This window comes from Pongo pygmaeus, chromosome 13, assembly GCF_028885625.2.
Source record: "Pongo pygmaeus isolate AG05252 chromosome 13, NHGRI_mPonPyg2-v2.0_pri, whole genome shotgun sequence".
Taxonomy (NCBI): Eukaryota; Metazoa; Chordata; class Mammalia; order Primates; family Hominidae; genus Pongo; species Pongo pygmaeus.
Window position 1 is genome coordinate 42,280,238 of NC_072386.2, and position 27,691 is coordinate 42,307,928.

The following is a 27,691-nucleotide window of genomic DNA, read 5'->3' on the forward strand; positions in this document are numbered from 1 at the left end:
AAAGCAGTGACGTGGATCATGGGCAGTAATCTCAGTGCACGTAGTTAGCACTGATCCAGTGCTTACTCTGTATCATGAGCTCTATGTGCAGCACTTCATTTGATCCTTCAGCTGTGAACTAGAGGCGGTGTTAGTGGCCTTTATAAATGAGGAAACCAGCAGAGAGGGGACGAGGTCCTATAGCTCGTACATGGCAGAGCCTTTTTAGCAGCCCAGGCTACTAAATACCCCAGGCTCATTTACTTAAATATCATGCCACTTTGCATCCCATGGGTAGAGCAAGAATCTGCTGACTTGTGTATGGAAAAAAGTAAAGATTTGTCTCTCCATCCTCTGCAAGTATAATGGGTGGTTGGGAAGCTAGGGTGTGTGTTTTGGGGTAGTCCGCAGGTCCCCTGGATGCACAGAGCCCCACCTAACCCCTTTTTGTGAGTACCTTGTTCTTGTGCTAGACGTTTACATGATCAAATTAGCCTAAAACTGGTATAGTGCTACCTCTTTTTATATCAGGTCTTCATGTGTGAGGAGTCTTAACGTGGCCGTGCAGGACGTTTCTTTTTCACCGAGCTCTAGAGAATTGCTGCTTTCTTTTCAGGTAGCTAATGTGTCTGGTTAGTGTCATGGTTACCATACCTTCATATTTTAGAAGCTAACATTCATACATTTAATTTAGTTTTCTTCAACTTTTAAAACTGTGTTAAAGATTTTTTTTTTTTTCTTTTTGAGATGGAGTTTCACTCTTGTTGCCCGGGCTGGAGTGCAATGGCGCAATCTCGGCTCACTGCAACCTCCACCTCCCGGGTTCAAGCAATTCTCCTACCTCAGCCTCCCGAATAGCTGGGATTACAGGCATGTGCCACCACGCCTGGCTAATTTTTGTATTTTTAGTAGAGATGGGGTTTCTCCCTGTTGGTCAGGCTGGTCTCGATCTCCTGACTTCAGGTGATCCACCCACCTCGGCCTCCCAAAGTGCTGGGATTACAGGCGTGAACCACCACACACAGCCAAAGTTTTATGTTACTAATTAAGTTAAAAAATAAGTGGTTTCCTTTTTTAAAAAAGTGCTTTTAAATGTTCATTTCCCCTTGTGAGTTGAGTTTGGGTCTCTGATACGAAGTGACTGACTCTTTGCAGTTACGTTTGAATGGGGATGACTTCCCTGAACACTTCACACATTCCAGGAAAATCTTCCTGACAAAGTGAGAACTGGGGTTATCATTCCATTTTTGTGGAAGCACAGGGGCAGTCTAAGTTTTGGGGTCTCTCTTGGGTTCATTTATCTGCCAGTCTTTCCTGAACATCACAGAGCAATCATTTTGGATGTGTGATTTTACTTAATATAATTTTATTTGTTTTTCATAGAGGAGATGCATGCTGAAATCTGTTATGCCGAGTGTCTCCTACAGAAAGCTGCACTCACGTTTGTGCAGGTAATGAATATTTGGCTTGGAATTCGTATTGGCTGGGAAGACTGCCAGTGCTGCATAGAAAAATGTGGTGCATTCTATGTTAAAGCTTCAGTTCTTTTGACTTAGAGTTGTAATGGCAAATATTTGTTATTCTGATAAACTTTGGCTGGAAAAAGATGCTACAGAGCTTTGTTCCTCCTCTACTGCACTTAAGAATCTATTTCAAATTGCACTCCACTGGGAATCATTGCCCTTTAAAGACTGTGTCTTTAAAGAAACTTTAGGCCAGGCAGGGTGGCTCACGCCTGTAATCCTAGCAGTTTGGGAGGCTGAGGTGGGCGGACCACCTGAGGTCTGGAGTTCGAGACAAGCCTGGCCAACATGGTGAAACCCTGTCTCTACTGAAAATACAAAAAAAAAAAAAATTAGCCGGGCATGGTGGCGGGCGCCTGTAATCCCAGCTACCCAGGAGGCTGAGGCAGGAAAATCACTTGAACCTGGGAGGTGGAGATTTCTGTGAGCCGAGGTCGTACCACTGCACTTCAGCTTGGGTGACAGAGCAAGACTTTGTCTCAAAAACAAAAAAGAAACTTTAAAGAAACTGCTTTGCAACCATCACATCTAATTTTAAGATGCATCTGTGTGAAAACCGGGAGAGTATTCTCCTTTGCACTTTCTACTGGTAGAGGCCGCACATGGGAGTGGCCCAGGCAGAGGAAGTGTCCCCTGTTACGCTACTTGCCTCAGTGAAGTTCAGTTATGCATGCATAGCATGTACACTTCAAATTTTATTTTTCCCCTTCTTTCTGTATTCTCATTCTCCTTGCTTTTATTTCTTCCTTTGGAAGAGCAGTTTTTAGAAGTCACTAAACAATTAATCCTTTCCTTATGATCCATTTTAATTTCACCTCTGGGAACTGATACAGTCAGTACCTTGCCTATTTCTGTATCTTCCAATGCTTCTGTAAAACACAAATTTTCACATAATGGCTTCATGGGTGGTGGTGATGGCTACAGTGAGGGTGAGGTGGGGTAGAGATTGTAAGAAATCAGAAAGAAATTCAGCTGTGAAATGGAAAATCTTCCTTCACTCACAATCTTTTTTTTTTTTTTTTGGCAGGGGGAGGGGTGGCAGGGTGGTTGGAGCCTCATTCTGTCACCCAGGCTGGAGTACAGTGGCACAATCTCGGCTCACTGCAACGTCTGCCTCCTGGGTTCAACCAGTTCTTCTATCTCAGCCCCCCGAGTAGCTGGGATTACAGATGTGTGCCACCATGCCTGGCTAATTTTTGTATTTTCAGTAGAGACAGGGTTTCACCATATTGATCAGGCTGGTCTTGAACTCCTGACCTCAGGTGTTCCACCCACCTCGGCCTCCCAAAGCGCTGGGATTATAGATGTGAGTCACTGTGCCTGGCCACAATCTTTTAAATTATTTGACAGTTGCTTCTTTCTTTTCCTGGAGGTTTACCTCTTGGGTTGGATTCTGGTTTAGTAAAATGGAATCACTGTAGCCCATGACCCTGTTTCCTAAAACCCAGACATTACAAAGGCTGGTTGATAACAACAGTCTTACTGCCTCAGTAAGCATCATAATGATAGTCATGAAGGCCCAAGTTTTTTTCTGTTTTCCAAACAGGGATTTGGTAATCAAATATGGGATTTGAAGGCTTATTTTATATTTGGGGATTTGAAATTAAACAGATATCCATGCTTGTCCCCTCTTCCTCATGCCTCCCACCCAATCACTTTTATATTCATGCTGCTTTAGCTTTTTAAAGATTGTGCAGCTCCGTCTCTTCCTATCATTGTTCTAGAATAAGTGCTTATCCACTCTTTGCTGTACTGCACAGCAACCTAGTGACTCTCCCTCTCTAATTTCTTTTACCTTCAGCTCATTCCCTATTCTGCAGTGGTTGAGTACCCTCTTAAAAATGAGTCTCTGACCTGGTCACTTCTCTGCTTCAGCATTCAGTAGCTCTGATTCAGTATGGCAGTATTCTGTATTAGAGTATCACAAACGAGGGGGGTTCTTTTTCAAACAAAACTGGTACGTCCTCTCTATGTTCCCTACCCCCCACCCCCCTGGCACCTTACAGGTGTCTTTGAAAGCCACTGACGGGGTTGCATACTTGAGTAGCATGGCTGGAGGTAGCTTTCTTAACTCTGGTCATTCTCTTTGCAATAGATTCTTCAGCAGTGTGGAATTACATATGCACACATGGCCAAACCCATCATGATCCTTAATGCCACCCTGTCTTTCCATTTGAGTTTTACTTTGCTTACAAAATTCCCATCTGCTTTGCCTTTCTATACCTGGCCAGTTTCTAATTATTTTTGTGCTTAAAGCACCAATGCTTCCAGGAGGCATGTCTGGCCCTCTCCATGCCACTACTTTGTGTTCTCATGACATCCCATGCATGATCCCATCCCCATGCATGACTCCATCCCTGTGCATGACTCCCTCCCCATGCTTGACGCCCTCCCTTAACGTACTGTATTACTTTCATCTGTTTTTGCATTTGGGTGCCTGGTATAAAATAGGCATTAAGTTTAAGTTTGATGAATCCTGAAATGAAATATGTTTGTTTTTTTTTTTGAGGCATATTTCAAGCTAATTTAAGAAATTCTTTTCTGGTTGGTATTGGATTTTATGTAATCATAAGATTCCTTAATTTAAGAAGATAAACATTGAATTTCATATCTATTGATTCTTATAATAATTAGAACATTAAATATTTAAGCAATTAATGAAATTAGTAAATGAAATTCAGTTTTTCTTTTGCTAGAGAAGGATGCTTAAGTACATGAGAAATACATATCAGAGCATCTTCCTTTTTTCTTCTTTTTTTTTGAGTTGGAGTCTTGCTCTGTCACCAGGCTGGAGTGCAGTGGCTCAATCTTGGCTCACTGCAACCTCCGCCTCCCAGGTTCAAGTGATTCTCCTGCCTCAACCTCCTGAGTAGCTGGGACTATAGGCACCCGCCACCATGCCCGGCTAATTTCTGTATTTTTAGTAGAGACGGGGTTTCACCATGTTGGCCATGATGGTCTCGATCTCCTGACCTCGTGATCCACCCCCCTCGGCCTCCCAAAGTGCTAGGATTACAGGCGTGAGCCACCGCGCCCGGCCAGAGCATCTTTCTGATATCAATTGACTAGAAAAACTTTCTCTCTGGATATGCAAAACACAGGACTGTCTCCACTAGTACCATCTATTAGAGTAACTTCCTTCAAGTGGTTAAGTGATGTAATTTATTGTCTTAGAATCCTAGAATGCTGACCCCGAAAATGCCATTAATCTAGGCCAACAGCCTCAATTTTATGGTTGTTGACAATTAGATAAACATAACCGAAGTGGGTTGTTTTCCTAAAACAAAATTGCATAGTAGTGACAGCCACTTCGGAAACCAGACCAGTTATTTTGGGCCTGGAAATGTGTGTGAGTAAAATTCGCAACATTAAATAGACTCTGACTGCTAAAGTACTCTGTGAAAGAAGGACCATTGTCCCATTTACTGAGTGTAATGTACTGGAAGGTTTGGCCTTAGAGCGGGTTGTTAAAATCATCCATTTTAGATTCTATTAAACCCAGAAGAAAATTGCTCAGTAGATGTCAATGTTTGTTAAAATAATTTGGACCACATATGGCCCCTAATTGGTGAGGATTACCTCTTTAGTAATATAAAATAATTGAAGGATTTTACAAGTATTTTCTTTTTGTTGTCCTCTAATGTGGAAGAAAAATTACCCCAAAAACTTTTAAATGTAAAGCAAGAGTATGTGTTAATTTCAAAATTATGTCCTCAAAATACTTTTTTTTGTTTGTTTGTTTTTGTTTTTCTAATCACACAAACACATAACTGTGGGGACAATTTAAACTTTTTTGCTAAATAATCTAATTTTTTAACTGAATTATTTTCAGGATGAAAATATGATCAACTTCATCAAAGGTGGACTCAAAATTAGAACAAGTTATCAAATATATAAGTAAGTTAAAAACTAAGATGTGGTTTGTAAATAATTTTGTGCTGTATACTCCTTTGTTCTTCACAATTCTCCTAAATTAAGTTTGACTAGGATTTTTTTTTGAGATGGAGTCTCACTCTGTCGCCCAGGTTGGAGTGCAGTGGCGCAATCTCGGCTCACTGCAAGCTCCGCCTCCCAGGTTCACGCCGTTCTCCTGCCTCAGCCTCCCAAGTAGCTGGGACTACAGACGCCCACCACCACGCCCGGCTAATTTTTTGTATTTTGAGTAGAGACGGGGTTTCACCGTGTTAGCCAGGATGGTCTCAATCTCCTGACCTCGTGATCTGCCCACCTCGGCCTCCCAAAGTGCTGGGATTACATGCGTGAGCCACCGCGCCCGGTCTGACTAGGATTTTTTATTTGGTGTTGTTAAAAATGAACTTGATTTTTTGTTGAGTGTGTATTCAGTGTTATAGGACAACAGAATTTAAGTTTAAATACAATTTTAAGAGCTAGCTGAAAATAAAGCTACTGATATAATTTCTGATTAGATAATTTTAGTTTCTCTCTCCTTAGAACAATTTATAAATTTAAAATTATAGTAATATCTTTGGTTCAGACTCCAGAGCAGCACTGCCCAGTAGAACTTTCTGCAATAGATAGAAATGTTCAGCTGAGGTGGCTGTAGCATTGTTCATATCCTTATTATTTTTATCCAGTTGTCTGTTATTTACTCAGAGTGTTAAAGGCTCTAAATTTGAATCTGGAGTCATCCCTTTCTTCCTTTAGTTCTGTCAGTGTTTGCCTCATATATTTAGGAGCTCTGTTGTTAGGCTTTTATAATATGTATTTATAATTGTTCTGTCTTCCTAATGAATTAACCTTTTCATCATCTTGAAATGTCTCTATTTAACTTTGGTGATATTCCTTGTCTTGAAATCTGTTATGTCTAATATTCATATAGGCACTCATGCTTTTTATAATTAGTCTTTGCATGGGATATATTCTTTTACTTTAAACCTATTTTTGTTTTCATATTTAAATTGTATTTTTAAATATTTATATTGTATTTCTTGTAGATTCACATAGCTGCGCAGTTGAATGTTTGCACTTGTGACTACCATTTTGCTTTTTCTCTTTGCCTCATCTCTTCTCTTCCCCTTTTTTCCTGTCTTCTTTTGCTTTAATAACATTTTTAAAACTGCTGTTCTCTTAGCTGTACTCTCTAATTTTTTTTGTGGTTGCTCTAGTGTTTATAATATTCTTTTTAAGTTATTACAGTCAACTTAGAGTTAATATTGTAGCACTGGACATAAATTGTAAGAACTTTGCAAAAGTGTAATTTCATTTACCACGTTTTGTCCTTTATGCTATATATGTTTTTTTTTTTTTTTGAGACCGAGATCTTGCTTTGTTGCCCAGGCTGGAGTGCAGTGGTGTGATCTCAGCTCACTGCAACCTCTGCCTCCTGGGTACAAGCAACTCTCCTGCCTCAGCCTCCTGAGCAGCTGGGACTACAGGCACATACCACCACGGCCAGCTAATTTTTGTATTTTTAGTAGAGGCAGGGTTTCACCATACTGGCCGGGCTGGTCTTGAACTCCTCACCTCGTGATCCACCCACCTTGGCCTCCCAAAGTGCTGGGATTACAGGCGTGAGCCACCGTGCCTGGCCCTGTGCTATTTTTATGATGTATAGCAGATTTACATATATTATAAACCCTACAATGCAGTGTCAGACTTTCTCTTTAATCAGTTATATGTTGTAGTCTTCTCTCTTTACCCATATTCTTACCATTTTTCATATTCTTATTCAAAATGGTAAATATATTTCCTGTTTACTTTCAGACTGAACAACTTCCTTTGGCATTTCTTACAGGGTGTCAGCTTTCAACAAATTCTGTTTTCATTTATCTTAAAATATATTTACTTTTTACTTTTTCTTTTCAAGGTTATTTTTGCTAACTATAGTATTCTGAGTCGATGGGTTTTTTTCCTTCTTTCAGCCCTTTAAAACTGGCTTCCTATTGTATTAAAGCCTCTGTTATTCAGTTTTCATTTGTATTATTGTTCCCCTATATATAATGTGTCTTTTCTTCTGGCTTTTTTGAAGACTGACTGGTTTGTATCTTTGGGTCTCAGTAGTTTGACGATGATGTGCCTAAATGTGGTTTTGAGAAATTTGTGGTCATAATTTTTCAAACTGTTTTTTTCTGCCCCATTCTTACTTTCTCCTTTCCTGAGACTTCTACTTTTTTCCCTTCGTTTTCCACTGTGTAAAAATATGTTTTAAATGTATATTTTGATTTTTCTACGATTTATAATTGTTATTTGTGGGAAAGTTAATCTGATATAAGCTACCCTACCATTACTGGTAGCAGAATGAAAATTTAGTATTTTAAGAGGAACTTTCACTGAAAATCCTTTCACAAAACTGTGTTTCATTCAAAATCCTGGAATGGGGTGGTAGATCTTGGGTACCTGACATGCTGTTGTATAGATTTCTTTGTGAAATATTTTTAGAAGGTATAAACGAATGTTAAATTCAATGCTAATTGCTGTTTTAGTCACCAAAACCTAAAAATACTAAAGGATTAAAATAGGCCTGTAGAGGCAAAGACACACAGGTATACCTCAGAGATATTTTGGGTTCCAGACCACTACGATAAAGTGAATATTGCAATAAAGTGAGTCACACAAACTTTTTGGTTTCCTGGTGCATATAAAAGTTACGTTGATACTGTACTGTATTCTGTTAAGTCTGCCAATACCATTATGTCTAAAAAATATACGTACCTTAATTGATAAACACTTTCTTGCTAAAAAATGCTAGCAATTATCTCAGGCTTCAGCAAGTCATAATCTTTTTTGTTGGTGGAGGTGTTGCCTCCATGTTGATGGCTGCTGACATTCAGGGTGGTGGTTGCTGAAGGTTGGGGTGGCTATGGCAATTTTTTACAAAAGGACAGCAGTGAAGTTTGCCATACCTATTGACTTTTCCTTTCATAAAATATTTTTCTGTAGCATGCAATACCACTTGATGGCACTTTACCCACAGGAGAACTTCTTTCAGAGTTAGAGTCCATGCTCTCAAATCTTGCTGCTGCTTTATCAGCTAAGTTTATTTAATATTCCAAATCCTTTGTTGTCATTTCAACAATGTTTATGGCATCTTTACCGGGAGTAGATTTCATCTCAAGAAACTACTTTCTTGCTCATCCATAAGAGGCAACTCCTCATCCATTAAAGTTTCATCATGAGATGACAGCAGTCAGTCGCATCTTCAGGCTCCACTTCTAATTCTAGTTCTCTTTCTGTTTCTAACACCTCTGAAGTTACTTTCTCCACCGAAGTCTTGAACCCCTCAGAATGATCCATGAGGGTTGAAATCAACTTCCTCGAAACTCCTGTTAATGTGGACATTTTGACTTCCTTCCATGAATTACGAATGTTCTCTATGATATGTAGAATGATGAATCCTTTCCAGAAGGTTTTCTGTTTCCTTTTCCTGGATCCATTAGAGGAATCACTATGGCAGCAATAGCCTTATAAAATGTACTTCTTAAATAATAAGACTTGAAGGTCAAAATTACTCCTTGATCCATGGGCTGCAGAATGGATGTTGTGTTAGTAGGTATGAAAACAATATAATCCTTGCATGCATCTCCTTCAGAACTCTTAGGTGACTAGGTGCATTTTCAGTGAGCAATAATACTTTGAAATAAATCTTTTTTTTTCTGAGCAGTGGATCTCAAGAGTAGGCTGAAAATATTTAGTAAACCATGCTGTAAACAGATGTGCTATCATCCAGGCTTTGTTGTTTTAATTATAGAGCACAGGCAGAGTAGATTTAGGACAATTGTTAAGGGCCTTAGGATATTTGGAATGGTAAGTGAACATTGGCTTCCATTTAAAGTCACCAGTCCCATTAGCCCCTAACAAGAGTCAGCCTGACCTTCGAAGTTTTGAAGCCAGGCATTGACTTCTCCTCTCTAGATATGAAAGTTCTAGATAGCGTCTTCTTCCAATAGAAGGCCATTTTGTCTACATTGAAAATTTGTTGTTTAGTGCAGCCACCTTCATCAGTGATCTTAGCTAGATATTCCAGATAACTTGCTACAGCTTCTACACAAGCACTTGCAGCTTCACTTTGCACTTTTTTTTTTTTTTTGGAGATAGAGTCTCCCTTTGTCGCCCAGGCTGGAGTGCAGTGGCACGATCTCAGCTCACTGCAACCTCCGTCTCCCAGGTTCAAATGATTCTCCTGCCTCAGCCTCCTGAGTAGCTGAGACTACAGGCGTGCACCACCATGCCTGGCTAATTTTTGTATTTTTAGTAGAGACAAGGTTTCACCATGCTTGGCCAGGCTGGTCTCAAACTCCTGACCTCATGATCTGCCTGCCTTGGGCACCCAAAATGCTAAGATTACAGGTGTGAGCCACCGTGCCTGGCTGCACTTTTTTGTTATAGAGATGGTGTCTTTCCTTAAATTCATGAAACAACCTCTGTTAGCTTCCAACATTTTTTTCTTCAGCTTCCTCACCTCTCTCAGCCTTTATAGAGTTGAAGAGTTAGGGTCTTGTTCTGGATTAGGTTTTGGCTTAAGGGAGTGTTGCGGGTGGTTTGTTCTATCCAGACCACTACAACTTTCTCCATATCAGCAATAGGGCCGTTTTGTTTTCTTATCATTTGTGCATTCACTGAAGTAGCACTTTTAATTTTCTTCAAGAACTTTTCTTTTGCACTTACAAGTTGACTAACTGTTTGGCACAAGAGGCCTAGCTTTCAGCCTGTGTTGGCTTTTGACATGCCTTCCTCACTAAGCTTAATTATTTCTAGTTTTTGATTTCAAGTAGGAGAGGTGCGACTCTTCCTTTCGCTTTAACACTGAGAGGCCACTGTAGAGTTACCAACTGGCCTAATTTCAATATTGTTTTGTCTGAGGGAATGGGGAGGCCTGAGGAGGAGAGAGATGGAGGAACAGCCTGTCAGTAGAGCAGTCAGAACACACACAACATTTATTGATAACTTTCGCTCTTATATGGGTGTGGTTCATGGCACCCTGAAACAATTACAGTAGTAGTAACGTTTAAGATCTCCCATCACAGGTCACCATTAACAGATACAGTAATAACTAAAAAGTTTGGAAATTTTATGAGAATTACTGAAATGTGACCCTGAAACACAAAGTGAGCACATATTGTTGGAAAAATGGCATCGATAGACTTACTCAACACAGAGTTGCCACAAATCTTCAATTTTGTAAAAAATGCAGTATCCACAAATTGCAATAAAACAAGGTATGCCTTTACATATCAGTGAAATGAACTGTGGCGTTTTTTGAAAGAGACAGCATGTGTGTGTGTGGCACACACATGGACTTACACACACATGCACATACTTACCTGGGAATTCAAAATATACTAAATTCCTTTATATATATAGGCCCTTTCAAAACAGTGAAGAAAGATAGGTACTTTAGTAAATGTTTTTGGGAAAATGGTTCATTTTATAGAAAAGTCATTAAGATGAAAAAAGTCCATATAGGTTTAATATTAAAAGATTTAAAAAGAATTCTAGCAGGAAACTTAAGAAAGTACTTTTATAATTCTTAAATATAAAGGCTTTAAACTTTTTTATTTTTTATTTTTTCACTTTGAAATAATTTGAAAATTATTACGAAAAATTTCCATATACTCTTCACTCAGATTTACAAATATTAATATTCTGCAGAAGCACAGTACAGTTATTAAAATCAGGAAACTGACATGGATACAGTATTAATATTTACTCCATGGCCTTTACTCACATTTCTCCAGTTGTCTCATCAGTGCCCTTTTTCTGGCTCACGATCTAACCCGGGATCCTGGATATCGAGGTTAGCTGTCATGTCTCCTTAGTCTCTTTTCATTCGGAATAGTTCCTCAGTCTTTGTCTTTAATGATGTTGACATTTTAAAAGAATAAACTGGCCAGTTATTTAGTAAAACATCTTTCAATGTGGACTTTTCTAATGTTTCTTCATGATTAAATTCAGATTATGACTCTATGGCAAAAATACCTTAGAAATGATATCATTAGGTACATGATGTCAGTTTCAAAGGCCTTTTAACCATGGCATAAAATCAGAAATCAGAAGAAATTGATTGAACTGACCAAATAAACATTCATCATTTTATCTTGGCAAAATGCACCATAATAAAAAATAAATGACCCAGGGGAAATGACAGACAGCAGGGGATGCTTGTAGGCATCTGAATTGACTCTCTAAACCCTTACATTTTTTGTAAACTGGAAGTTAGGTCTATAGGCTTGCTAGATTCAGATTAAAAATATTTGGCTAGACTGGATCACAAGTGTAGTTTCACATTTTATAATTGCTCACACCAAGTGATTCATGATATCTCATTATTCGTTATTATTAAAAAATATATTTGTCAATTTGATAAGCAATTCCCAGGTATTATCAATTTTTATATTTTTGTCATTGTTTTAATTTGTATTTCTTTGGTTAAATATTTGCCTTTTGAAGATGATGTGAACAGGCAAGAGAGAAATACATAGAAAATAAAGTGAGAAGTTGGAAAGATTTTCATGGATGGAGCAGGAAGAAAGCAGAGGACAGATGGGGCCATTGTCATGGCCTTTGCTTTCTTGTTTCAGTCTGTCCTGGTCCCAAGCCCGAATTTATTTGGTCTGTTTGAGACGATGGCAGTCACACTGAAATTCAGATCTTCTTGCCAGTAGCATTTCATTTCCTCAGGTTGCTGCAGTGTGTGCAGTGGCTGAGGAGCTGAGCCCTCCCAGGGAGTCCGCTGTAAGATGCTGCCGGAAGCTGTGGGATGGCAGCCTGTGGTCCTGCGGCTCCTGGCTGGTGCTTGCCAATGGATGAACCCTCTCTTTAAGCTGAGAAACACTGGTCCTGCTAGACACTGTAAAAATGAGCATCTCCTTTTTCCTTGATGATTATTACCTAGTATCCTTAAGAGTAAACTCAGCACAGCATCATCCATTTAAAATTTTGATGGTATTTTAATTAATGACATTTATTTTATAGTGTGTAAGTATAAAATTTGATTTAATATTTATTTTCAGAGTCATGGTCAACTTACGCTGTCACTTTTTTTCTTCAATCCAGAGAATGTCTTTCTATCCTGCATGAAATTCAGAAGAACAAACTTCAGCAGGAATTCTTCTATGAGTTTGAAGGGGGTGTCAAGCTTGGCACTGGGGCGTTTAATTTGGTAAGGAAATCACTGTATAGAAACCAGAACTTTTGTAGAAGAACCTAAGGTTTTCTGTGCCTTCTCCACTGCATTCGAACCTCATCCTGAACCTTTCCCTGGGTTGGTTGACAAACAGCTAGAGTGGGATCAGTTTTCTGGCATTGTGACCCAGTGTGTTACAAAGTTCCACACATGCTCAGAGTAGCTTTGGATTGTAAAATGTAAGGGAAGCGTGTGGCACTCTGAATAGACTAGTAAGGTTTTTGGTAACAAGGAACAGTGGAATCCATTTCCATTTCCACAGCAGAAATATTGTTGCAATGACAATGACAGCTCTGGAATTGGAAATGTGTGAGGGAGCAGTATAACTTGAGGAATGATTTTTGATGATCCCTGAGGAGATGGAAGTCTGAGTAGTAATCTGTCAAATTCCAACATGTGATTAAGAGATTTTTAAATTTTATTGATGGTTCACTGGAATTAGTGAGAAAACAAAGTGATCAAGAGAAGTATACACATGAGTGTATGTGCCACTATGGCCACTTTGCTTATAGCCTGTGGGGTGATAAATTGGAAAGAGGCTGACTTGTACCCGCAGAATGGACCATCTTATCCAATTGGTTGTTAAAATCCTCTTCTGCTAGGGTCATCCTTTGGTGTGTATCCACATGGGACACAAATATCTTTACATTTTCTGCCCATTCAGAAAGATCTGTCCACGTACTTCTTCCCCAGACCTCTTTGTCACCAATTTTCCAATCATGATCCTTCCAAGCGCCTGCCCATCCAACCAAATCATTGTCTACATCCCCTGAATCAGAGTATAATTGCACATCTGGCCATTTCTCCGTTCAAGCATAGTGCATAACCAGGTGCACTGCCCAGGGTTTTGCCTACTGGAAGGATATTCCCTCACCACTGTCCTTCAGGAATATCCCAGAGAGAAGTGGTAGAGCTGCAGCTGTCCACTTCTGGGTGGTGTCTACACATCACACAGACTGTGACTGATTTTTGCTTCTGGGAAAGGAAACTAAGAAACCTTGCCTGGATGTGGGCTTTGAGGGGTTACCTTCTTGTCACTTCATCACACCACATCAAAGGTCCCAGTATTCTATAGAGAACCCTGGAAAGACCAGGCTTAAAAAAAAACTTTTTAAAGGTTCATTGTCTTAGCTAAATGAAATTAATTCGTAAATGATTGTTACAATATGTGGTCACAGAAATATCTGGTGGTTAAAACTTGTTCCCAATTTCTCATGTTATTGAAGCATTTAAACTGTAAGTTGTTAGTTTAGATTTGTCTGCAGTTAGAAACACTAACACATAAGTACACTGTATATTTTTTTCTTACAGATGCTGTCCCTTTTACCAGCAAGGATTATCAGACTACTAGAATTTATTGGATTTTCTGGAAATAGGGTACAAATTTAATTTTATCTTTTGACAGGGAAGATAAAACATTATTTATTGAATATGAGGGCAATGCAACATGTCTGCATAACTAGCTTGATAATTATTGGCAATTTGTTTGTGGGACAGAAAATAAGCCTTTGATTCTTGATCATGTTTTTCAGGACTTAGACGTAGGTTTTCTGATGAAAGTTAAAAATGTTCACCCTTGTTATCCAAATTCTTGGATGAAAAATTATGTGTTGCTAATATTGCTTCTTGCTAGATCTTATTACTCTCACGTGGTTTCCTATGCTTTCTTAATAGTTGACCAAAGATGGGAGGGACCAAAGGTGGGGGAAGAGAGGGTTGAAAAACTACCTGTTGGGTATGATGTTCACTCTTGTGGTGATAGGTACACTAAAAGCCCAGACTTCATCACAGCATAATATATGAAATCTGTACTTGTAACCCCCCTAATATATAAAAATGTTTAAAAAGTTTCAAATATGATTTTCCAGTCATGTTCTCTTTCTAAAATGCATTTAATTCCCATAGGAGTTGGGCCTCCTGCAGTTACGTGAAGGTGCTTCAGGAAGGAGCATGAGGTCTGCACTGTGCTGCTTAACCATCTTAGCTTTTCATACTTACATCTCCCTAATACTTGGTAAGATCTGGATTAGATTGTTTCATTGAACATTGATTATTTCGGCCAGACATGGTAGGTTACACCTGTAATCCCAGCTACTTGGGAGGCTGAAGTGGGAGGATTGGTTGAACCCAGGAGTTTGAGGCTGCAGTGAGCTATGATCGCATCACTGCACTGGATCCAGCCTGGGCAACAGAGCGAGATCCTGTCTCTAAATTAAAAAACAAAACAAAACAAAAAGTTGATTGTTTTTAATCTGAGTAAGTAAAAATTTAGAAAGATCAGCAAGAGCTAGTAGTTCATATCTGTTTACTTTTTTTTTTGAATAAAGATAGAAAATAGTGTCCTTTGTCATAGTGACATTTAGCAGAGGGAGTAGGGTAGTTTCTTTCATTAAATAATTTTCATCTGTTCTCAGCTAAAATTTCTATATTAAGGTGATCTATTTTATCATATATTAGATTTATTTTCTTTGCAGAAAATGAAATTTTGGGCTAAATAAGTTAATATTGCTATTAAAACCAGAAATTCCAATTAGGAATCTGAGACAGCCACCTGCATTCTTAAGAATTAGTGTGTCCTAGAGCTTTCTTAAACTAAAGTTATAGGTGAGACTGGTCTTTATTTTATTCCCCAGATATAAAAATGATGAAATAATAGTTTTCATCTTTTCCATGAGTAGGTCTTTACTATATGTTAATGAAATTTGGAGAACTGGTTATAAATATCCCCATGTCTTATGAAGACTGAGGCTTTTCCTGTTAAATTTCTAGGTACAGGAGAAGTGAATGTTGCGGAAGCAGAGCGTCTCCTGGCACCCTTCCTCCAGCAGTTTCCAAATGTACGCTCAGTATTTCAAAGTGTATGTTTCAACCATAATTAATCAGCCAGTGTTGACTGTTGAACGGTGTGTTTTCTTCCTTGCTCTGCAGGGCTCACTCGTGTTGTTTTATCATGCCCGAATAGAGTTGCTGAAAGGGAATCTTGAAGAGGTAATTTATTAGGTGGGAGTTATTTGGGGGAGTTGTCTGTATGGCGGTAGATCTGCGACCTACTCATTCAACAAAAGTCAACTTGGCTATATGGACTAGACAAAAATGAAGAAAAAAACAATATAAGTAAAAAGCCAAAACTTTTAACTTGTATATACATTCTATTATATAAAATCTATGCAGTGGATTACTGAATATAGTCTACATTTATACATAGAGTACATTAAGCGCTTTAGGGTAATATATACCAAATAACAAGCTCAGGGATTTTCAAGAAACTGTGACTGTTACCAATTTCTGCATTACACACTGACTTTGGAATCTAGCCCCTGCATGACATGCAAGTCTACTACGTGTGGGCTCCTTATCAAAGGAGCCCTCAAAAAACGAATTCCCTCAAAAACGAAGTGTCGAGGTCAGAAGTAGAAAAGTAAGGAGCCATTTATGTATATACATTCACAAACCATTTTTTTCCACACAAATGGGATCAAACATATATTTTTCTGTGATTTTTTTTTTTCTCTATTTACAATATGTCTTGGATCTCTTTCCAGGTCAGTATACCTAAATGTCTCCTATTCTTTTTGATGGCTGGGTTTCTTTTCATGGGATGGATATACTATGCCTATTAAAGTGGTCCACAGACATTTGGCCACTACAAACTGTTGTGAACATCATTGTATGTATATTTCTGTGCACAGGTATATTTATAGAAGACAGATTATGATTAGTAGAATTCCTGGGCCAAAAGGTGGTTGCATTTTTATAAATCCAGCCAAATTGTCCTCCTCACTTAAGATTGTTCCAGTGTAAACTCCAATAAACATATAAAAATATTTTTTTCCAATGCTCTTTGCCGGCTCAGGACATTATGTGATGGCTAAAAATGAGAATCTAATTTTTAAGTTTATATTGCCTAGTTTACAAATTTCTCCACATGTATATCTGTCATTTATATATTTTTTTCTGATTTGCCTATTTACATCTTTGCCTGTTTCCTGTTGAGTTTTCTTTTTCTTACAGAATTTTATTAAATTGATGAATGATGAAAGAGTTAACCTTTTGCCAATTATGTAGATAGTGACATCTTCTTCCTGTCTGTTGCCTATAACTTTGCCTACAGTGTTTTGTTCTATGGAAGTTCTAAGTTTATTGTCAGTCTTTTAAATGATTTCTGCATTTGATATCTTCCTTGGAGTGGAACCTCCCCACTCCCACATTACAAAGTGTCAAGGCCCTCTCACAAAATTAAAGAAAGAGGCAGAACTTAACTGTACCATTGCCTGTAAGGGAAAGAACATATCATCATATTGAGAGGTTTAATGAGTGATAATTTTGTCCTGTTTGTACTAAGTGTTTTATGTATTTTTCCATTAGGTTATTATCTCCTTGTCTAATATCTGGACGATCAACTTTATGTACTTGATTTACAGGCACAAGAAGTATTTCGAAAATGCGTTTCAGTTCAGGAAGAATGGAAACAGTTTCACCATCTCTGCTACTGGGAGCTAATGTGGATTAATGTTTTCCAACAAAACTGGATGCAGGCATATTACTATTCAGATCTGCTTTGCAAAGAGAGTAAATGGTCCAAGGTAAAGTGCAATACTTTCATTAATGTCATCAGTTTGCTAATACATGGCCAGGATGATTTTCATTTAGGACTGTTTGCTCAGTAGTATGATACCACAGTGTTTTCTCAACTTAGAGATCCACAAAAGGAGGAAATGTGCCTTAAGTACCCAGTATTTATAGGTACTGTCCTCAGCATTGCATGCTTTCAAAGCCATCTACAGTTCTTTTCAGGGCCAAACATGACGGCCCATGCCTGTAATCCCAGCCCTTTGGGAGGCTAAGGCAGGAAAATGGCTTGAGGCCAGGAGTTTGATACTAGCCAGGGCAACATGGTATGATTTTATCTCTGCAAAAAATAAAAACATTAGCCAGACATGGTGGTACATGTCTATAGTCCCTTCTGCGTGGGAGGCTGAGGCAGGAGGATAGCTTGAGTCCAAGAGTTCGAGGCTACAGTGAGCTATGATCACACCACTGCACTCCAGCCTGGTGACAGAGTGAGACCCTGTCTCAAACAACAACAAAGAGTTATTTTAAACATGAGGTTTTATCTCTGAAAATGAGTTGTACTTACAAAGTTATGAAATCTTAATCATCTTGATAATTTTGTGTAGACTTCCTAGTGCCCTGATGCCAGGCTTTTCATGATAATGAAAATTAATTCTGATCCACTTATGAGAAGTTGGGGGGCAATGAGATAATTTTTTCTTGTTCATTCTGTCCACTTTCTCACCTATGAATGCTGTAGTTGTATAATAGGAAAATGGTTTAAATTATTGGTAATTGAAAAGAGTTGTTCTCATTTTGAACAGGGAATATAAGATTTCATTTCCTCTGATTTCTTTAATGCCTCTAATTTTATATCTGGAAGACTTGTAGGTCATTTCTGATTTGAAAGGTAGAAATGTCATGTACCTAGGGATGTTCTGTAATAAGCTCCTTCTTTTTCTCAAGGCAACATATGTGTTCTTGAAAGCGGCAATTTTGAGTATGCTTCCAGAGGAGGATGTAGTAGCAACTAATGAGAATGTGGTAACTTTATTCAGGTATGTGAGACATTATTTCTATAACAAAGGCCCTGAGGGTATAAAGGGGCAAAATCTCATCTCTACTAAAAATACAAAAAATTAGCTGGGCATGGTGGCATGTGCTTGTAGTCCCAGCTACTTGGGAAGCTTAGGTGGGAGGACTGCTTGAGCCTGGGAGGTGGAGGTTTCAAGTGAGCTGAAATAACGCCATTGCACTGTAGCCTGAGCAACAGAGTGAGACTCTGTCTCCAAAAAAAAAAAAAAAAGACTATGTATATTAACTGTAGCATCAACATCAACATTAGTAAAAGCCATGGCATGATAAATGTCACCTTTTACTGTAAAGTTCATTTCCTTATTTTACAGAAACAACAATTAATGGAAGGGAGTATTAAGATACATTAAAATCTTTTAAATCTCCTTCTCTTTCTTCCACTGCAGACTAAGTTTTCTCCATATCAAAACAATTTATGTGAAAGATGTGATCATTTTTATTTTCAGGAGAAAGCTTTGAGGTCTTGCTCTGTTATAGCTTCTAGGTTGTTGGGATAATGAGAGTTCTAACAATAAATGGTCTCTTCATAAAGATGCTGTTACTTTTAAACTACAAGGATTCCTGTCTGAGACATGCTTCTGACCCCTTCCTCTGACCCCCATCTCACATTTCCACTGCCTTTTCCACTGACAGTAATGAACAAAAATGATGAGACACTCTAGTTTAAAATTCACATCTCCATATTTTGCCCGGAATTAACCTAACATAAGCTTGACTCATATTGGAGGCATATTATTATTTCATGTTATTTTTTCTTTCAGTGACGTAATTGAGTATTTCCTTGAATTCTTTCTCAGCAACTTGTTTGATGCATTCATAAAATTATGCATAAGAAAGTGCTCCCAGGAACATGTAGTCTCCCCATCCTACTGTCATTTTTACCTGCTTATGAATTTCATAATTGGAATTCTGTAGAATTTTAAAAGGAAGTTTGTGAACATGATACATATCCTAAGCTGATTATTTCCCAAACAACCTGTGCTTGGGAAACATTTTCTTAAATTATACGTTAATTGATGGCTATCTTTTGAGCCATATTATTTTATAGATCTGTGCAATACTTGCAAATAGGAGTAGGCGATATACCAGTGTACCCTCTTCTCTCTCCCTGAGTATCCACAACATAAGTAAATACTTTGGACTCTTTCCTGCTTACTCGTACAAATTGCCAGTTGTATACCTAGATTTCCTGGACTGTGTTTGATAGATTTAAGACATTAGCTAAGTTGACTGGAAAGAAATATGTGTCAGTCAGTGGTTCTCAATCTTGAGTGTGCCTCAGAATCACCTGGAGGGCTTATCAAAATCTAGATTGCTCGGCCCCAGCCCTGGAGTTACTGATTCAGTAGGTCTAGAGTAGGGCCTGAAAATTGGCATTTCAAATAGGTTACCAGGTGATGCTGCTGTTGGTGGTCTGTGAAGTTCACTGTGAAAACCACAGGTACAAATAATGTATGTGTTGCTATGACCTTTCTCTGGGGCTGGGCTGGGGCTCTTCACAGACAGGTGGACAGCTTGAAGCAGAGAATTGCCGGGAAATCTATCCCTACTGAGAAGTTTGCTGTGAGGAAGGCTCGGCGTTACTCCGCCTCCTTACCTGCACCTGTGAAGCTCATCTTACCTGCCCTGGTATCTGCTTTTATTTTATTTACTTTTCATGTACTAGAAATAAATTATCTACTCACAGCAGCAGGGAGCATATCTAAATTTGGTTATGAAGTTTAGCTCATTTAAAAACCATTGTAAGTTTTGTTGTAAGTTGAACATTTCTGAATAAATAATTAATAAATAAAAACTGTAGCTAATGGTTTTTGACTAGTTAGTATGCTCCAGGCATTACGATAAAGGCTACTAAAAACATATCGTTTAATTCTTATAACTTTTTGAGTATAGTTAACTCTTAGCCCCATTTTTTAAATGAAGAAATTTAGACAGAAAGAAGTTGATTCCATTGAAGTTGAATTCTAATGCAAGCCACATTATGTAATTTTACCTTTTCTAATAGCCACATTAAAAAAGTAAGAGGAAATAGAAATGAATTTCAAGAATATATTTTGTTTAACCCAGTATATGCAAAATTTTGTCATTTCAACATGTAATTAATAGAAGCTTATCCATGAGATATATACATTCTTTCATATTGAAGCAAGTCTTAGAAATTTAGTGTGTCTTTTACACTTAGAGGACATCTTAGTTTGGTCTAGCTGTATTTCCAGTGCTCAAGAGCCATAACTGGCTGCTGTCTGTTGTATTCTAGCTCCAGCTCACATTCTTAAACTTTATGCCATTTAGGCAAGGCTTCTGTGAAAAACACAATTTCAACTTAAGTTTTCTTAATGAAGTCTTCTTCAAAAAATACTGAATATATCAAGTTACTATGACTCTTCTGGTGCTTTAGTTTTTATATAGATAGTCAGCACAGGAAAGCTGTTCAGTGTAACCGATGTCTGCAGTCCTCCACTCTGGGGTTTCCTGAGTTTTTTTTTTTTTTTTTTAATTCAGAGTTTATTTCATCATTCCTCTTTGACAGTTATTTAGATTTTTCCTGTTTTTACAATTACACACTACGATGAATATCCTCTTTTTGTACATGTGCATATAATTCTCTGTGAAAGATTTTTTAAAAATGGAATTCCTGGTTCAAGGGAATATATACATTTAATATTTTGGTAGATATTGTTAAAATTCTCCTCAAAAAAAGCTCTACCAATTTAGATAAGTACTGACAGTATTTTACCATTTTAATTTGCATTTCCCTGTGGATGTGGTGGAGCATCTTTTCATGTGTTTCTTCATTTTTATTTTTTCTTTTGTGAATTGTTGTTCATATTCTTCCCTAATTTTTCATTGGGTTGTTGATTGTTTTCTTAGTGACTTATGGGAGCCCTTTACACATTCTATGAGAAAGAACAATGCAGCCCCTCCCTGACAGGGGTCAGACAGGAATTAGCCTGCACCTAGCACCTAGGTCCAGGTGTTTCCTACCTAACACAAACTCAGAACGTCAGCATCAGACAGGCCCATTCGTGACTGTGACTGTGATGGAGCAAGACAAAAATATGACCACTCTGTAATCGTGTCTGAGCACAAGTAAAAACAAGAACACTTGTAAATCACACAAATAACCAAACATCTCCCTCTCCCAGCTCACATGAGAGCCTTCTGTTGCTTAACCAATTACAGCCTTAGCTCCATGCCTGATTCATTTTTATTAAGTGATTTGCACTGGGAAGGTTTTTCTGTCTCACAGAACTCTACTGAAAATTTTCTAGACTATCATCTTTCTTTGCCTTAGTACTTAGATACCAGTGTATACGTAACTGTATCCTGCTTTGACTGTTAAGAACCATAGGGAAGGTTAACTCCCTGCACTTCTTTCTCCAGGTCTAGGGAAGTAGAATGTATAGGAAATTGGCTTGAAATGTTAGTACTGGGATTTTTTTTTTTTTTTTGTACCTAGGAATTTTACCAAAAGCCTATTTTTCATAAAGTCTCAGATATGAGCTTGCCTCCTTCTGATAAAAAGGTTTTATCAATAAAAGGAATTTTTAAAAGATCATCATCAATTTAAAAAAGATTCTGATATTGAATTGAACTCTCACTCTGTTAGCAGCAATAAATTGTTACATGTAAAATTGAAGGTAGAGTGTCATGATCTTAGTTTTCGGTACCATAAGATAAAGATACCTTTGCTGCCATTCTACTTGAGTGTGTCGTCCTCATTTCCACTACTTCCTGCTAAGAGGCTTTTCAAGCTATATTTTTATCATATCTTAAAATTTATTTCCAAGAAGATACTAATTACCCTGCTTACTTCATACCCTTCAAAATATGAACTGCACTATCAGGAACATTAGAAAAATATTTTCAAGCAAAAGCACATTTGCTTTTGATCCAAAAAAATTCTCATCTGGTAGCCCATTAAATATAATCTGTAATGAGAAATCATTAGTTTACATTTTAGGAGCTGTCATTCAGCCATATGGCTTTTAAGTGAATACGTTTTCTGCATATTGGATTGCATTACTGGACCGTCACATGTTTCTAATGGTATAAAAGATCCTAAGCCCAGTAAAATATTCCAGTGTTTATATCCAGTGATATTCTTGGAAACATTTTATGTAAACAACTGGCAGACATTTAAAAATATTTTTCTTTACTTAAAAGTAACAACAAAAGTTTACATTAAACAGAATTATTATTCATAGTATCGGTTTAAAATATTTATTTCTGCATCTGTATTCTGTTACCTTCCAAAAGAATTAAATGCTTGTAGATATTTAATAAATATTTGTTATATGAATGAGTTTTAATTTTTGGTAAAAATATATATACTGAATTTCTTCACAGTATAAAAGGCAAAAGTAAAGGAAAATGATCTGTAAATATTGTCTTGAGGTTCCTAGAAACCAAGGCAAAACACATGAACATTGTTTGGGGATCATAAAGGACATTGAATAACCTCATATAACTGCAAATGGTTTTCATTTTTCCTCATTAGGAAATGATGTATGTCTGGAATGGTTTTTCAATAGTGAGCAAAAGAAAAGACCTTTCTGAAAATCTGTTGGTAACTGTTGAAAAAGCTGAGGCAGCTTTACAAAGTCAAAGTAAGTATACACAGTAAGCACCGAGGAGCCTTTGTCTCTGCTCCATGACTGCTCTCCTGTCTTTTCCCTGTGCACATCTGCCTACATTAATTTGTGTACATCACAAGGACAAAGAGCTTGAGCTGCAGGGGTCTGGGTGATTGCAGTCAAATGCAGGGAGGAATGATACACACTGCAACTGCATGAACCTTGGAAACAGCTTGCTAAGAGAAAAAGGCCAGGCCAGCCATAAAAGACCACATATTATATGATTCCCTTTACACGATACTCAGAATAGGGAAATCTATAAAGACAGACAGCAGATGAGTGGTTGCCTAGGGATGGAGTATGGAAGTTAGGAGTTATGATAGCTTTTTGGGGAGGGAGGTGATGACAATGTTCTACAGTTGACTGTGATGATGGCTGTACAACTCTGTGAATATGCTAAAAACCATTGAATGGGATACTCTCAATGGGTGAATTGTATGGCATGTGAACTGTATCTTAAAACTGTGACGAAAAAGATGAAGGGAGGAAGCCCAGCATTGGAATTTTAGAGCAGCACAAGGAAACGTGCACTTTCCTCTGGGTTGAGTTTGCTGTGACTCTTTCTATGCCTCCTTATTGCTGTCTAACCATTAGTGTGTTTCTGCAGACACAGGGAATAGTTTTCAAGGTGAAATGTTATCACAATTTATTCTACCCATTACATTTGGTTGTGCTAGAGGCCACATTTCAGTTTACCGGAAGCAGCTGATGTGGTAAAAGGAGAATCAGAATCAGGCAGTCTGGGCTTATAGTCCCAGCTCTGCCATCAGACTCTGGGTATCACCTCTGTTTTCTTGTGAAGTGGGAGGAGTGTTGGACCAGATGCTATCCAAAGTTGTTTCCTTGCCCTGACATTTTTTGATTCTGTATTTTTAAGAGGGGTAAACCATGCCATAAGTGATAGCCTTTGTTGTATTTCTTTTCAATGCCAAGTCACTTAGGTATTACCCCAAGAGAAATGGTCTTTTGTAATATTCTAACCACATAAGTAAAATGAAAACTTCTGTGATGATAAACATGGTAAAAGGCATAGAAATTCAGGAATGGTGGGGAAAAATTTTAACAGTTAACTCATTTTTCTTAACTGGAAAAAGATGGGCACTCCAGGAGCCCAGCCTACTGTCTATTTGAGCAAGCTCTTCACCACCCCCAGCCCCCCGTTGGGTGGGGGCAAAATTCGAGGGGAAATATATTTTATCGGACTATGCTAGTAAAATGAAGTGGAAATTTAGAAAACCAAGTCACTCTCCTCCACCCATTCCTTTTTCTCTTAATGACATGCTGAGATGATAGGCTTTAGAGATATTTAAGCAGGGCAGGGGGGAGCTGAGACAGACAGACAGACAGACATGCCATACTTACCCACAGTTTTGGCTTTGTGTGTCCTCTCTCTGGGTGAAATAATTAGTTTATTTTCTGAAGATCACCTTTGCCAGATATTTCATGTGAAACTTATGATGACCTCTTCTAGGACTTCTTTTATGCAAGATTATTTCCTGTTCTTCTTCCCACCTTGAACTGTTAGGACAGTTTAGTAATTAAGCTCCTATCCTTCAGAGCAGGGAAGAAAAAGTCCGTAATTGGAAGATGGAGAGAAGTTGGAAAATGGGGAGAAGTTGTAAACCTGAGGTTACATCATCTTCCACCCCATCCCCCACCCCCATTATTGGAAACTGGATGTGTATTGGCTTCTCCTAGCTTTGCAAGTGTGTCTAAAGTAAAAGATGGTAGAGGATACAACTGATCTTCTACTCTGCAATACTCTGGCCATAGTTATTAAATGCTGGCCATTGATACAAAAGATAGAACTTTGAAGACAGAACAGAATTTGGTGACATCCCTGGAGTCAGCATTTGATATTAATTCCAATAGTGTTTCATTTGAAATCTAACTAAATTCAACATGTAACCAGAAGTTCCACTTTGACTAATTTGCTTAATGAAATTATATAGCAAACATTATGAGAGTTATGTAAAAGAGAAAGTGATACTGACTTTATGACTTTTTACTTTCTAAATCTATTTTCAGATTTTTCTCTTGGGGCCATTTCAGCTAGCTTATAAAAATTTCAGCACAGATACTTTTTGTAGTTTGGGCTTCAAACTTCCCTATTTCTCAGCCTATCCACCATAAAAGTTCAGCAGATCTTTTGTCATAAAATTGTACTCTAGTAGCTTTATCATGTAATTTTCTTTGACTGTTAAATGGAAACATATTACATGTGTGTTGTGTGTTGAAATGTTCATCTATGAACACATTCATGAGGTTGAAAATCATGACAAAGCATTTATACTTCAAGGGAAAATAATCATCTGCTAGATAATGGTCTGTAGTTGGAGGAAATAATGATTTTGCCATCTAAGGTTTTTGGAGGAATATAGTATTTTTGAACCCACTTGCCATATGCCTAACTCAAGTTCGTCATAGAAGTTACATGCGGCTTTACTGGTATTTTAACTTCCCATGATGTTATGTCTGTTCCTCAACAAAATCATCATTCACAGAGCACCAGAATGTTGTCATAACACAAACTGTCGATACAATGCTACAGGAAACTCAGTAGAATGCACAAAAATGATACTACAAGCTAGCATCCAATATGGACCCTTTGGTTTTGGTTCTAGGTCCTAAAAGATATTACTTCTTGAATGTCTGTTTTAACATCTGTGATGAAAAGCAATGGATAGAATTTTATTTTGGTAGAAAAATGATTCTAAATAAATAATAGAAAAGGTAATGTGTTATTGATACCTGTGGTTTTCTGGGTGAATGACCTATCAGAGCTTGAAAGTTAGAGGTGAATATTCAGTTTTCAGCACCTAGAAGTAACCCCTTTCTGGTTGGTTAAGTAGCATCGTTAATCTCCATAGACAAGTGGTTTACCATCTTAACTGCCAACATGTGTTAATGATGATTTCTGAGGTTTGTGCTGAAAGCAGGAGGATTTCAATAGGAGGGACTCCCAGGGCCTCCTGTGTTCCCTTTACTGCCGTCCTCTCTACTGTCACAGCCTGAAATGTGTAAATTGTCATTCTGTCTTGGAATAACGTTGTACTTGCCTGTAACTTGCAAAAAAATTTCCAAAGTGTAAATGTGGAACGGCTACCTTTGTCAGATAGATGTCACACATAATATGGTTCCTTCTGTTTAACACACATTTGCCTTGGGCTGTAGAAGGCAGAGAGCATTTTCAAAAGGGAAAAAGTGGTGAAAAAATCCTTGACATTTTCCTCAAGCAGTTAGAAGTTTGTGGAGATTTTAGGTGCCCTTCATGTACTTCAGAACCATTTTGTTTAATCTTATGGCATAGTTTCCCCCAAAAAGAACACAACCTGGGAGAACTGATAAGTTGTAAACATGATGATCTGGAGAGGGTATTCTACTTCCTGAATTTTTAATGGGGATAAGGCCATCTGCTTCTCCATATGGAAGTGTTATCCTCTCCTGTACTGAAGCCAACACAGAAGCCAAACAACAGGAGGAGGCAGCCTTCTTGTTCCTCATGGCTTTACCTTTTATAGAATTAATAAAGCTCTTTATTTAGAGCTCAGATTTCCGGTTGTTCTATCTAAGGTCACAAAGCTCAGAGTGTGACCACCTAAAGAATATTTTAAAGTGAATAGAGTGAACTCCTTGATAAAATGATTGTTCTGATATAGTAAATTCAGCATTGTAGGAATGTATATATATATCAGATGGGGTCTTGCTCTTTCACCCAGGCTGCAGTGCAGTGGCGCCATCATAGCTCACTGCAGCCTCCAACTGCTGGGCTCAAATGATCTTCCTGCCTCTATCTCTGAATAGCTGGGACTACAGGCACGTGCCATCATGCCCAGTAATTAAAAAAATTTTTTTTGTAGAGACAGGGTCTCATTGTATTGCCCAGGCTGGTCCTGAACTCCTGGGCTCAAGTGAGCCTCCCACCTTGACCTCCCAAAGCATTGGGATTACAGATGTGAGCCACTGTGCCCAGCTCTTTTCATTTAAAATAATTTCATTGTATTTTATTTAGTGAGGCATAACAAATGCTAAAAAATTTTCCTTATTTGTAAATGATCCCTCTGAAACTTTGTTCTTTCTCTTAATTAAGATCTTAAGGCCGGGCGTGGTGGCTCACGCCTGTAATCCCAGCACTTTGGGAGGCCGAGGTGGGCGGATCATGAGGTCAGGAGATGGAGATCATCCTGGCTAACACGGTGAAACCGCATCTCTACTAAAAATACAAAAAATTAGCCGGGCGTGGTGGTGGGCACCTGTAGTCCCAGCTACTCGGGAGGCTGAGGCAGGAGAATGGCGTGAACCCAGGAGACGGAGCTTGCAGTGAGCTGAGATTGCGCCACTGCACTCCAGCCTGGGTGACAGAGTGAGAGTCCATCTCAAAAAAAAAAAAAAAAAAAAAAAAGATCTTAAAAAGTATTTTTCTTTGTATGTTTTTTGTTTTAAGATTTTAACAGCTTCTCTGTGGATGATGAGTGCTTAGTGAAGTTACTTAAAGGATGTTGCCTCAAGAACTTACAGCGGCCCTTGCAAGCTGAACTATGTTACAGTCATGTTGTAGAAAGGTAAGACCAAGCAATAAAACCAACCCAAGTGCAAATTGTGGTTTCAGGGGAATTGCTGTGAGAAAGTGATGCAAAATGCTTTTATCTCTTACTGCTAAACTCTTACTTGGTGTTACCAGAAAGAAAATCCAGTAGTGTATTGTTGTTGTTGTTGTTTCTCGTGAACAAAATTATTGTCTAGGTGGAACATGACTTTATGTA

At 38.2% G+C, this 27,691-nt stretch overlaps 1 protein-coding gene across 5 annotated transcripts in view; it reads left to right on the forward strand.

The window, feature by feature from the left end:
• TTC39B (tetratricopeptide repeat domain 39B) overlaps positions 1-27,691 on the forward strand; it is a 141,593-nt gene that overhangs the window by 100,010 nt on the left and 13,892 nt on the right. For all 5 annotated transcript variants that reach the window (XM_054501572.2, XM_054501573.2, XM_063649500.1 and 2 more), the window contains 12 exons: positions 1,363-1,430; positions 5,335-5,399; positions 12,516-12,621; positions 13,957-14,022; positions 14,551-14,659; positions 15,415-15,482; positions 15,574-15,633; positions 17,067-17,228; positions 18,163-18,254; positions 19,794-19,920; positions 22,793-22,901; positions 27,373-27,490. In XM_054501572.2, the coding sequence (XP_054357547.1) occupies positions 1,363-1,430; positions 5,335-5,399; positions 12,516-12,621; positions 13,957-14,022; positions 14,551-14,659; positions 15,415-15,482; positions 15,574-15,633; positions 17,067-17,228; positions 18,163-18,254; positions 19,794-19,920; positions 22,793-22,901; positions 27,373-27,490 (1,150 nt within the window). The remainder of the gene's footprint in view (positions 1-1,362; positions 1,431-5,334; positions 5,400-12,515; positions 12,622-13,956; positions 14,023-14,550; positions 14,660-15,414; positions 15,483-15,573; positions 15,634-17,066; positions 17,229-18,162; positions 18,255-19,793; positions 19,921-22,792; positions 22,902-27,372; positions 27,491-27,691) is intronic.